At 38.0% G+C, this 13,760-nt stretch overlaps 1 protein-coding gene and 1 long non-coding RNA gene across 2 annotated transcripts; both read right to left on the reverse strand.

The window, feature by feature from the left end:
- Positions 1 to 836: 836 nt before the first annotated feature.
- On the reverse strand, positions 837 to 4,094 carry LOC122071235. Its single transcript, XR_006138116.1, has 2 exons — positions 3,435 to 4,094; positions 837 to 2,648 (listed from the first exon to the last, which is right to left on the reverse strand). It is a non-coding gene; the product is annotated as an uncharacterized LOC122071235 (long non-coding RNA).
- Positions 4,095 to 5,458: 1,364 nt separating this feature from the next.
- On the reverse strand, positions 5,459 to 9,821 carry LOC122071221 (laccase-4-like). The gene is made up of 6 exons (XM_042635534.1): positions 9,678 to 9,821; positions 8,315 to 8,466; positions 7,967 to 8,211; positions 7,500 to 7,628; positions 6,051 to 6,989; positions 5,459 to 5,969 (listed from the first exon to the last, which is right to left on the reverse strand). Exons 1-6 carry the CDS (start codon positions 9,762 to 9,764, stop codon positions 5,839 to 5,841), a joined length of 1,683 nt encoding a protein of 560 aa, XP_042491468.1. The 5' UTR covers positions 9,765 to 9,821; the 3' UTR covers positions 5,459 to 5,838.
- Positions 9,822 to 13,760: the final 3,939 nt, after the last annotated feature.

The raw sequence follows: 13,760 nt of genomic DNA on the forward strand, positions 1-13,760 counted from the left end.
TTTCTTTCTTACAGTTACAGTGAAGTGATTAAATTAACCCAATTGTATACATCTCGGACGATGGATGATGTGTCTATACAGTTCCATGTTTGGCTTTGCTTGATACCTGACCTTACTGTATCATTTTTCTTGCAATTATGTATCCAAGTATGTTCACAACATAAACAGCACATTCTATGTAACAGAACAATCATCCAAAAGTCGTACTTAGAAAGTGACTCAGAAGTTTTGAAAGACTGCTATTTCATAAGATCTTATGGGCACTTGCTTCCATTCCTCGTGCTATATTTGCATGTATGCTACACAACTCCCACTTTAGTAACATGGACATGTACTTCAGCTCCAGTTTCCTGATTCAATTGCAGAAAGAAATAGATTATGAAGAGGGGATGACTGATGGAAAAAGTAGGGGAAGATTCCAAAAAGAAGCCTTACAATTAGCATAAGTTACATCTGAAGTAACATTTAAGAATTACTTCTACTAGCCTCATGTGGGCAAGCCTGTGGTGCAACAGTTAAGTCGCACTATTTGCAACATGTTCGTCATAGGTTTGAAACTTGGAAATAAGGATGTAAATGGATAGTTGAAATCCGAATTCGAATTCGCATTCATATTCGTTTTGGGGTATCTGTACTCGGTTAAAGGGTATCCGGAATAAAATCCAAAAAATAATTATCCGATCCAATTAAATAATCAATTGATGATTTTGAGGGTTTTTTAAGTTTAAACATATTCTAGAGAATAAGGAAAAGAGTTAAAACAACTTAGCAAGATGGATTAAGAGCAAATCATATTCACTGGGGGGAGGAATATCCAGATTAGACAAATCAGAGAGTAAACGAATAGTTGAAAATCCGAATTCAATTTGCATCCATATTCATTTAGGGGTATCCGAATCCGATCAAGAAATATCCAGATCTGAACACATCCGATTCGAATTTGATCCGTGTCTGATCCATTTACATCCATGCTTGGAAACAGCTTCTTATTAAGTAGGGGGTAAGGTTGTGTACATTTGCTCCTCCCATATCCTGCAATAGTGGGAGACTCGTGCACCAGATTTCTCTTTTTTTTTTTCCCCTTTTCTACTAGCCTCATGTGGCATTACAGAAACCATTTGCTGCTTCTAATCTCTTGAGAATATTGCTTCCAGAGCGCAACAGAAGAGAAATGAGATTAAATCCTGGATATCCTTTCAGTTACAGGAGCAATAGACAAAAACAGCTTCATGAGGAACTACTTAAGCAGAATAATAAATGTCTAAATTCTTAATTATAGTTGCAAGATCATTTTCAAAGAAATGGCAGCAACTGGTGAAAGAGTCTATTTAGAAGTAGTGTGCTAGAAAGTAAAGGGCCAACATATGATAGAAAGCATGATCAACCATCACAATTGACACAACCAATCAACCAGAGTTCTGGTCTATGGTAGTCCTCATCCCATTACAAACACAAAACTCCTGCAAGTTCATCAAGTGATGTGGTAGATTCTGAAACTCACATAAGGCTCTGATCTAGAGACAAACAGCACTACTCACCAATAAGCATCAAAATTCTCATTCCAGGCCCAACCAATGGGCTAGAAAGAACCCCACTATTTCTCATTGACAAACTCAACTCAAAATCTTATTCTTCAAGTTCTCTCCAGCAGCTTCTCCTCCCCAAGCAAAACTGATCCCCACCACACCAATAGTCAAAGGTCCCCCAAAACAAAATTTCTGATAAAATTGAACATAAATAAGCCATTGAACAAAGAGAAGTATAGAGACAAACAAGTTCACAGACATTTTTTTGGAAAGAATCAAAGCTCCCTTGAAATTGTTCAGCAGCAACCTAATACCATTAGCAACTATATTCAGAATTAGTTTTGGGATTTTGCAAATTGAGAGACTCCAGGAGTACTACTCAAAAGAATCAAGGATCAAATTGTTTAGCTTGAACCTTGATCAATGAGATAGAGGTGTAGTCCTCTATAAAATGGACCCACCTAAGTCACATAGCTAGTGGAGACAAGTTTGGATACAAATGAAAGACTCTCCTTGCTCTTTTCTATGTTCAGTTTCAAACCTAATTTCAAGTTACATTACTGTATGATCACCCCTAGCTTCCTCAATGACCATCCATCTCCATGGCCATGTATTCAAGCCTCTGATACATAGCTTAAAGCATATGAAGAATCCATTGCAGACAAACATCAACGATACCGCAGTTGATACCACCAGACCATTACAAGGCATAGCTAGCTACCTGCTTGTCCTGCTTCCCTGGGATGCACCCACTTCACCATTGAATTTCTCTGCTTCCACTTTCTCCTTAGAGCCTGATGCTGGTTTTTGCTGTGAGATGACCAGCCTTTGGCCTATGCTTCTTTCCAGCCTTCTGCTCATTCAAATTTTCTACTTGAAGAAGCAACTTATTCTTCATTTTCTGTTCATATCTCTTTACTTTTCCATTCCCTTTCTTGGTAAGGAACAAGCTTTTTCGAAGAAATATACTGATTCAATTCCTTGTCATCCATCATTAAAACCTCCACACCACTCAACCCATATCTCTTAGATGAAAATGAAGTATATTTGAATCCTCTGCCTCATCATAAGCCATATCAAATATTTGCTTTATCTTCCAACCAGTTGTTTCGCAACAACATCCTTCAAAAGTTCAAATACATTGGCTTACCTTCTATCAATTTGAGAATTTGATCAATAATTCTAATAAATATATATATATATATATATATATATTTTTTTTTGTGAAGATGTAAAAAGTTTATCCAAAAACTTCTTCATAGCTTTCAATGAAAGTTGAATAGTTCTCATTCAACCCTGGTATAACTTTGTCTATACGATTGTGGGGTCATTATGGGGCCGTGGGACTAGTCAGGCCTTGGCCTGAATGCCCGTTGTTAGCGAATTTTTTTTTTTTTTATCCAAATACTTAAAATAAGACTTAAAATTGACATAAAATCAAATTAAAACCAAATGAGGAATCAAATATGAATAAAAACTGAAACCAAGTTGAACCAAGTTGATTCAATTCGATGTCTAAAATGTGCTCCAATATTTTTATCTTGAGCCAAGTTGAGAAACCTAAATCAAACCGATTGACACCCTTATAATCTTCCCTTCTGGCTCCTTAATTAAGTTTTATATTCTCATTAAAAAATGTTGGATGATCCTGTCAAATTAAGTCCTTCATATGCCTACCGATGGAATCAAGTATCGGTATTGGATCGGTCAGATCGGATCGGTATTGGCTGAGACCGATCCTGAGATGGGTATCGGTATCGTCTTGGGAATCGGAAACCGATCCGATCCGATCCGACCCGACCCGATCCACTAAAAAAATATTTCTTAAAACTTAAAAAGGACGAACAGGAGAGAGAGAGAGAGAGAGAGAGAGAGATGCGGCTATGCCCCCTGCATCTGCCCTAAAACCTTTCTTCTTCCTGAGAATTCTTCTTGGTGGGAGGGCCATTGCAGCGTCCGCCGACGATTGCAGAGGCAGCGAGGGCGAGATCTCCCTTGCCCTATCTGTAGGCAGTTGCACCGGAGTAACGCTATATATGTCGAATTTATCGCTGACGAAGGAACAAGGAGAACCACCTTCAGGAAAAGAAAGAAGGGCGTACTGAAGAAGGTGAGTGAACTGAGCACCCTATGTGGGGTGAATGCGGTGGCCATCATCTACGGTCCTTGTGATCCAAATCCAGACATTTGGCCACCATCTCCTTCAGATGCTCACTAGATTCAAGAACTTGTCTGAGATGGAACAAGCAAAGAAGATGATGAACCAAAAGGAGTTCCTCAAGCAAAGGATTGGAAAGTTAAAAGGAAAAATTGAAGTCACAAGTGAGGGAGAATCAAGTATCGGAGACCACCAAACTCATGTATGATTGTCTTGCAGCTAATAAGGATTTGAAAGATCTGAGCCTCGAGGCACTAGGTGATCTGGCTTGGCTCACTAAAAAAAGGAATCAAGGAGATCCATAACAGGATTAATGACCTGAGGCGGATAACTACTATTGTTGGGGATGATGATGATGGCGGTGGAAAAGCTAGTGGAAAAGACAAAACGGCAATGGAGGCTCTGCTTTCTATGGGAATTGGGTAACCACATTGATTCAGAGATTTGAATTGAAGAATAAATAATATTTGGAAACATCAGATTTGATTTGGTGGAAATCAAATTCTTATGGTGACTTGTCTGGATAATAATAATTTCTGATCCAATCGCCGCTGGTGTTTCTGGGACACCAAGGGGTTCAGGTGTTTTTTCAGATTATTTAGATTTAAAAAAAAAAAAATTTTTTTTTTGACCGATCCTAACCGATACTGATCTGTATTGTATCAGTTTTAGCTATGACCGATAATGATACCAATACCGAGTTTTAAAACCTTGTGCCTACCTCATGACAATGACATGGAATCCTACAATGCTAGATTTGAGAAAATTGATTTGTTGATTTTACTTGACTTACATGTATGCTAGGGATTGAATCCTAACCTCGATTGGTGAAGAAGAGAGTTTATGTAAGTGTATGAAGCGTGGTTTGAGGTAATAGTCTTAATCAATTTGGTTCTAGTATAGAAAGTTCGATTCGGTTTGATACAAGATTTTTTAGGTGAAACTAAAATCGAATCATTTAATAAATGGTTTCATATATAAAAATTGGAATCATTTAATAAATAGTTTCATATATTAAAACCGAAGTCATATAAACGGTTTCTTATGTTTTTTAATTTTTTATCCAAAAAACTTTTTACCTTTCAAATTTTTAGTGAAATGGATATAAATTGTAACATTGAATAGAATTATTTATTATTATATGCTTTTTTAAATAGTTGTTTAATGTAAACTTAAATTTTTTTTATTGAAATATATGTAAACATAATTTAATGACTCTAACATATTATGTATATGTTAATCGGTTTAACGGTTTAAACTTTAAAACCAACACCGGATCACATTTTCAATTTAAAACCAAAACCGAACCATATATAAATGGTTTCACGGTTTCAGCGTAAATGATTCGGTTCAATTTCAGGAAATGGTTTTTTGATTTCAAATTCACATCCTTAGTTTAAGGAATCAGGATGGATTGATCAGATCCATTTTGGATTTTGACTTATCCTAATTCTTGGTTGATATTGTATTGGTGGATCGAAATGGATAAAAGATAAAATTGTCAAAAACGTGGTTTTAAAAGTAAAACTAAGGGTATTCTTGTCCGATTTAAGCCGATTTGGATAAGTATTAAAACCATCTCGACCTTGACATCCCATTTTCAATAATAAGTTCTCAAACCTTGGTGTGGAGATGCCCGCACAAGTGTTGGGAGCCTTCGGAGGTGTTGTATTTATGTCTAATACAAAGTAATGCAAAAACCCTTTTGTATAATGGTAAATATCCTAAGGTTATGTTTGATTGCCAGGGATAATTAAAAGGAAGGAAAGTGACATTTTGATATTTAAAAGGAAGTTAATTTTTTATAATCAAACATCTTGAATAGTTCTCAAGATTCTTTGGAACTTTAATAGTAGGTGTGCTTACACAAAGACATCCAAATATGCAAAAAAATTGAAAAACAGTGAAATGTTATGGGAAGAAAAAGGAAAAAAATGTTGCTCTGTTTTTATTGAACTCTGCTTCATCAGCTTCCCCTGTTACCTCCAAAAGCGAACCCAAAACCCTCACTTGTTTATTAAATTAGCCTTAGCTTCTTGTTCTTCTTATGATGGATCATCATTTTCTTCCTCCTGTTCATCCTGTTAAATATTCTTCATTTTGTGTAAGAATCATCTGAAAATTATGTGAACATGAACAGCCTTGGGCTCAGCTTCAACAAGTTGGAAGGTCACTTGGTGGTGGTATAATCGATTCGTTGGGTCCTTTACCATTCTCAACCAGAAAAGCCATCTTAAGTCCCCATGTAGTGTGCACTTCTAGATGGCAATGCAGGAACCAAACACCTAAAAACACAGTATAAGAATGAGTGCCCTTAATGTGTTTGAAACTAAGCTTCACAGAGGAGCAATTTGAGTTTTATTTACCTGGATTATCAGCTGTGAATCTGATGGCAGTCCAACCACCTGAAGGTACTCCAATTGTATTCCTCTCAACAGGGTCAACAAGATTAAATTTTTTGGGATCCTTTTTGGGATTGAAATTCCCAAGTCCTCTTCCAACTTGGAAGAAATTGAAGCCATGAAGATGGACAGGATGGTTCTCTGGGGCAATAATCCCTGTGTCTTGTAATACAAGTTCTACAGTTGCATTGTAAGGTAGCTTATAAAGTCTTGTACCATTCAAGGTTTGCATGTTTGCAGGAGCAGTACCTGGTGGATTACCAGAGTAATTAAAAGTGATAGGTGGGTTTGCTGGGAAATCAGTAGTGAAGACTCCACTTATGTTGAAGTAATGTGCTTGAAGCAATGCAAAGGTTGGCATGACAAAGCTGATATTGTTAATGTCAGCCACTACTTTGCTTCCATTGACACAAGTGGAACATGGGTTAACACCCAAACCAACAGTGAAGAGAAGGTTGTGATCAATCTTTAATGGTACCTTGGCTGGGTATTTTTTGGAGTTTAAGCTAAGAAGAGAGTTGATGAATTTGTTGGCAACTGAGGTTGCATTCTGTGGGGTAGGTTTGGTGAGGGTGGTTGTGGAAGTAGTTAGAGTGCCGGAGTAGTGGACGGTGGCGGTGGCGGTCATGTTATCAACCGCGACGGCTGGTGTGTCCATGAAAGGGGAGGCGGCGATAAGATATTTGCCGGCTTTTCGATCGGCGGTGAGAAGGACATTTGTGGTCTGGCCAGGGGTAATGAGTAAAGTGTCTATGGTGAAGGGCTTGGTGTAGCTGGCATCGACTTCGACGACAGTCAGGTTATGTCCGGCAATCTTGAAGAAGAGCTCTTCGTTAAGTGCAGCATTGATGATGCGTAGCAAGTATGTCTTGCCACTGTCTACTTGTAGCTTCAACCCTCCTCCTGCTCATGGTCATAATGTATTCAAAATCAAGAATGAGTGCCAAAAAAACAGAACTTGGAATCAAGATTTAAGAGCCAGAAATCAATTTCAATTAGAATTGGGTCAGAAACATTTGAAATTGGTGGGGGGAAATGGCTGAAACTCTAGAAAATAGAATCTAGAAGAAGTATAAGGATTGGGAAGTGATTCTCTATCCCGGAGCGCGGCCTATGTTAGCACTTCCTATGCCTATCTTTCTCCTCACCAAAACAAGGGGTAGAAATGTCTTTACACATGGGGAGGAGAAAGATAGATACATGAAAGTGCTGGTGTATGCTACACTCCCAGACAAAATACTTTTCCCTAATAAGGGAGAAAGAACGATATCCGTCTAGCATTTTCATACCCACACACAATCCTTGTTTCAAGGGGTTGTGAAAAGATGTCACTATCCCCCTGAAAACAAAGGCTCTGTGGGGTGTGGGGAACGTTAGACGAATGGAGTTTCTCCTCTCTAGTAACAATAATACCTTGTGAAGAGCAAGGAGATAGCGGTCCTGGGTGGCCATTGATTGTGTGCGCATCAGAGACATTTGGTGCCACACCAGCCTTCATGGCTTGACTGATCACTGCTTCGGTGTCTGATTTCCACCATTCAGCTAAAATTCCAAGAATCAAATCAAAGCAAATTAATTCAGCATTTTATATATGGTTCAGATTACACAATTAATTGTACTTTAGAAACTTCATAGAAATATCAACGCAACCAATTATAATGTGACTGGAGAAAATCCACTTTGATACCATATAAATATTCAACACAAAAGTCGAAACTATTACGTGGAGGAACTCAAAATACATATAAGGGGTTTGATCAAGAAAAAAAGGATACAAGGGGACAAAAGATCTCAAGAGTAATCCTCAAGAGACTATTTTCTCAAACACTTGATACATGCAAAAATGTCATAAAGAGGAAATGTAGGAGTTGAGAGCTCACCCAGTATAACAACCACTTCCTTATCGGGTTTAGGAAACGGGTAAGGAATGCCTCGCTTCGGCAAGATGACGAGGCCGCCGTGGATCGTAGCCCTTAGCCAAAGGATATGTGCATGATACAGAAGTGTACCTCTTTGACCCGTGATGGTGAAGTTGTAAGTATAGCTTTGACCCGGTTGGATCGGGCACTGTGTAATGTATGCCGGGCCGTCCGCCCAACCCGTCCGAAGCTGTCGGACCCCATGCCTGCCCATTAACTAAAGGCGTCAGTAATTTTCCTCCAAAGTCCAAATTGAGATAATCAGATCAGGGGCAAAGTAGTCATTTCACATTTCAATGGTCAGCTCACCAGTGTATTGTAACGTTGTACTTGACGTGGTTGACGACCTTGACAAGGACGTTATCGTCTTCCCTGGCGTATAGGGTGGGCCCTGGGAAACGGCCGTTAACAGTGACAATAGGCTTGCTCGAACAAAGCCTAGTAGTGTTCCTCATCACCACCTGCGTAAAATAGTCAAATTCCACAACCTAAGCATTTTTCTTATTTTCCTCATTTTATTTATATTTATTTTTATTTTTAAGGCTCTCTTACATAATAAGCAATTTATGTAATTATTTATTTATTTGAAGTGCCAAGTGCCAAGTGCCAAGTGCCAACCTACTCTTAGTACTGGCTGTTGGGTGCTCCCTTCCACCAAGCACCTTCCTTTCATATGCATTTTCCTTTAAATTTTTGAACCTAACGTCTTGACCGTAAGGATGAAATGACAAACTGAGATTCATGATAGCTTCAAACTCAAGTACTGATGGAGAACATATACTTTAGGATTTTCATGTACAGTATATTTGTATGCAAATTTTATGGGCAAAATCAAGTGTGAACAACTAAATTTATGATAAAAATTTTCCATGTTAAAAAAAAGTAAGAATCGAGTTTTCCTTAAGTCACAGTGGAGGGGAATCTTATAACCATTACCCGCAGGGCTTCAGATGCCCACGAGAGGGTATTTTGAGATACATATATACTAAAGCTCTACAGGTCAACATTCTCGAGTAGTGGAAGAAAAGTTTCTAGGGCAAAATATTTGCCTAACACCTGTGTGCGATTAAATTTGCACACCAAGACACATAATTAGTGAGTTATGTCCTCAAAATCCTCCCACTATGTTCATCTCTCGCCCATGCGGGCATCGCAGCGAACTCTCGTCCTTGTTTACGAAAAGAAAACTAAGGACTTCACCTTGGGATAAATTACAACATAGACATAAAATTGTAAAAAGGGCCTACTTTGTGCACAAAGCTCTTGCTACTGTAGGTTTTGGGGAGCATCATAATGTGCAAAGTCTTATCCCTTCTTTATGGAGAGGCTGTTTCCTAACTCAAACCCACGACTACTAAGTCGCAATGGAGCTCAAAATTGTCATACTGTAGAAGCTCAATGCACAACTTTGGTGCAACTCATGCACTGTTACACAATATTCTTCCCATGCATTCACTAATCTTCTACCATGCATACACAATATTCATCTCATCAACATATTCTCAGTTATGCATTAACCAGTTTCAAGTTCCAATCTACTACTCTTACCATTCAAAACATAACCATGCATTCTCCAACAAAATGGAAAAGAATATAGATAGAAATTAATGTAGAAGTATCTAGCTAATAACCATAGTCTAAGCTTCATCAATTCATTAATGGCTGTACTTACATTGAACTTGTAATGCCGAACTCTACACTCAACCATGGCAGGAAACAAGCAAGCCACCACCAGCAAGACACGAACCCATGCTTCCATCTCTCTCTCTCTCTCTCTCTCTTAGCTCCTTTAGGTGTAGTCACGAATGACTGGCCAACGCAAGCTTATAAAGGGATGGAGGTTTTTGCTGCCATGTCGTTTTTCCTAGTTAGGTGAGTGAGAGAACCTTCAATAACAAGATTTCTTGTACAAGGAAGTAGCTAGGAATTTGGTCTTCAGCTGCAGGATAGCTTTTCTTGCATATTACATAAAGTAGTAGTTTCCATTTGTCTTCTTTTTAAATAATCTCTTTAAGGTTTTTTTTTTTTGATACCCAGGGTGTCCGGATCCATTTGTGATTTCGCTTATATAGAACCGGATCAGTATGAGATGAAAACTTTCGTGTGGTGACCCAAGAAATTTGGTGCAGACGTCGACACAAACCCATGCTTCCATCTCTCCTTTTCTTTAAGGTAAGCTATTAAGCTCTTGGTGTAATCTTCTAATTTAATTGGATTAGTGCCTTAATTAAAAACTGATTTAGTTTGGTGGCTAGGAAATTGGTGGAATCCTTATCACTTACACTTAGAATAGGAGAAAGAAGACAATCAGTTAGGCCTTAATAAGGAGTCTTTACTAATTAACCATGTGTCGTTTGCAAACTAAACTTTAATTCCTCTTGCTCTTATTATCTTTTGTTGTTATATATATCTTTCCTTTTCATGAAAATGAACCAAAGATGGCATGGCTCCTCCTACATTCTTAGACCAAAAACAAAGTATATGTGAAGGTATTAGGTATATTTCTACTTGTATATGAATCCATCTGGCAATGGATAGAGAAAAATTCACTGAGGTTCCAAAGAATAACATTATTCCATGTTTGTGGCAATCAAAAGCACATGGTCCCACACTCTACTAATTAAGTCAATATATGATCCTATCTCAGATATCATACTCTACCCTATATATAAAATGGGAAAACAATCCTACTTGTTTATGTGCCTCTACACCCAGACATAGGAAGACATGAGAAGATGATACTACCCTTGCTTAGATGCATCTGCTCTACATCCCATTAACCTATGAGCTGGAGCAATGATCGCGCACGCAGACAGGGTTCTCTTGCCCATATAAAATTTAAAATGATATTTATTTAAAATATATTCATATTTAATATATGAGGAAAGGAACTTGAAAGGTAGCGTGACCCCTATGCCTAAACATAATAGAGGCAAAATGATTGCCCTACCCCTCATAAAGATAAATCCCACCCCTATCGATGCTTCCGCATACTTTCCCATTGGCCTATGCACACTGGTGTAGGGCCCATACTGTCTTTTAGGGAACACTCTCTCTTAATCTATTTGCAGGGAAAAGGAAGCCTAAAAGCTAGAATGGCCCCTAAGCCCAGACCCGGTGAGGGGGTGAAATGACCACCCTACCCCTCTCTTGTACCCACCTCCCATGTGCCTACTGCCTGCTCCTATTGCCTGCCAACTTACGAGGAATATGCAACATTCTTATCCCTTCCCCTATTTATAATACCACAAAAGCTAATGAGTACTTGGTATTAGAGAAAAAGTTTCCCACACAACCATTGTACAGTACACTCTCCCATATGGGTATTTTAATTAGGAAAAAAGTTTCTCTGACATCAGGTACTCTTCCTTCTCACATGGGGTCTTTTTTTTTTTTTTTAACCATGTAAGCCCATGTAGATGATATAGTTCCCCACACCGCCAGTAACGTGGCACACAAATTTCCCCCTTCTAAAACACTATAGTCATGGGAAACCCTCTACCTCTAATTAGTTTCTTTCGCCTCCCTAAATCATGTGTGCTCAATGTGTATGATTCAATTCCTTGAATCGCATTGATGTGGCAAGAGATCCATGTGAATTTGAAACCAAAATTGTTTATCAAAACTAAATCGAGTTGTTTACATCGAAACCGCAAAATCATTTTGTAAATGGTTCGGTTATAGTTTCAAGTTTAAGACCGATTAGTTAAATGGGTCGGGTCAGTTTTAACCATTTAACCCGTTGGTTTCAAACCGAATTGACACTGTGAAAACCGAACCATTTAAACCATCAAAACCAATCTGATTAACCTGTATAACAATTAAATATTTGGTTATTTTAACAAAACATAGTGGTTTAATTTAGGTAAAAATTAAGGACCATAGAAGCTTTCCAACAGTCTATTCAATAATTTACTCTTATTGTGTAGTTATGTAGTTAAATCCTTACTTGTTCCGTGCCTCATTTAATTTGATACAAAATTAAAACGTTTATCAACAAAAGCAAATTTTATAAGCATGTGAATAAACTAGCAAATCAAATACTAACTATTTAGAAACCGTATGGAATAAACTGCAATCAAAATCGTTTAAAACTGTGAAACCGACACTGTTTAAAAACCATGGAATCGAAACCATTTACTAAACGGTTGCGGTTTCAGAAAGTGCACCAAAGACCCAATTTTTTTTTTTTTTCTTAATTGATTGCAACGACTAGCTACTGTATTATCACAGCCATAGCAACATTTGAGTTTCTTACATGTATGTACAAGTACATCTCTAAGTACTTCAAATCTTTGTAGAGGCATAGACATACTTGTATACCCTCATAGAAAACACAAATGCACATAAATAAGCCTAGATTGTTAAATTGAAACTAGTAAATTTTTCACATTTCTACTCTCATCATGGTGGGATACATTTTGATTGAAGCCTCATAGACACAGACTAGCCGACCATGGTCACCATACCAACAGAGAAACTGAAACTGGTTGGTAATGGACAACCTACAACACATTGGATGTTAACCACCATTAAAAATTCAATTTTGTAGTTGAGAAATACTTTTCATGGGTATATTGTGTGAAAGCTAAGACTTCAAGGGTGTGGGTAACAGCTAATCCTACCCTCTTATTCTGTTCATCCTATCCGTTTATATCATAAATCAAGCCCAACCTGACCCATTAGTTTCCTTAATTTCTCTATCTCCCTCTTCTTTTAGAACCACTAAAAAGACCTTTAAATTAGCCATTGAAGCTGTTGCTATCTTGAGAAATGAAGAGATAAGCTAGCTTTTCATAATCAAACTGTAGTCTAGGGCATTGACTTGAGAGATATGATAAACATGTTAGTTCATGCATTGTGCACCAATGATCCCTGTTACCTACTGGATGATATATGATGAATAGGAAGCTACGGTTCAAAGTCACGTCAGTAGAAGGTAGCCCGTCGACTTCGAACCCAAGTTCGCGGTACAAATTGGATCCATCACGGCCCTATTTCTGAACCCAAAGCCAAACAACCAATGTATGAAAGTATAATAGATGTTGATAAGTATGAGAGTATTGACAAATACTTCTATCACAAAGCAAAAGCTTTCTAGAAGCACATCACCGGCCAACATCTATCTCACTCAGTCACTGATCTTAACATCTTTTCAGGTTAATTCATATATATAGCCTAAGACTAGAGGACCCTCCAATGAGTTTGGGCCTTTAAGCCCATAATAATTTGAATAAGGATGTTAGAAAATTTGGTTATTTATGGGAGGAAGGAGCCACATCAAACACTGGTGGAATGGGTTGAGCATTTGTCTTGTTTTTGCCATTGGCTTTCAAATCACATAGACTGGCATTAAGCTAAATCCCACTTTGTCTTGTGTTTGAGTAAGCCTTTGAAATTTCTTGAAAAAAAAAAAAAAAAAAACAATTTCATTCATGGAACATGAATTATTGAAAATTATAGGGGGGAAAAAACCTTTTAGGAATATGGTTGAGCTACCCACTAATTTGACCTTTATCCAATGGTCAAAATCATAATTTACTAATAGGGTGACTCATTGCCTTATAAGAACACCACACATAGGATCAATAGCATCAAGATTCCATATAATTGGAAAACAAAATTGTCCCCCCCCCCTCTCCTCCACCTTGTTGACCACCGTATGGGACGAGAAGCATCTCAGTCGTTCAATCCATTCGTTACTGTAACCTATCCTAGGCTTTTTTTTTGGGGGGGGGGGGGGGGGGGGGGGGGC

This window comes from Macadamia integrifolia, unplaced genomic scaffold (assembly GCF_013358625.1).
Source record: "Macadamia integrifolia cultivar HAES 741 unplaced genomic scaffold, SCU_Mint_v3 scaffold_198A, whole genome shotgun sequence".
In the NCBI taxonomy this organism is placed as follows: domain Eukaryota; kingdom Viridiplantae; phylum Streptophyta; class Magnoliopsida; order Proteales; family Proteaceae; genus Macadamia; species Macadamia integrifolia.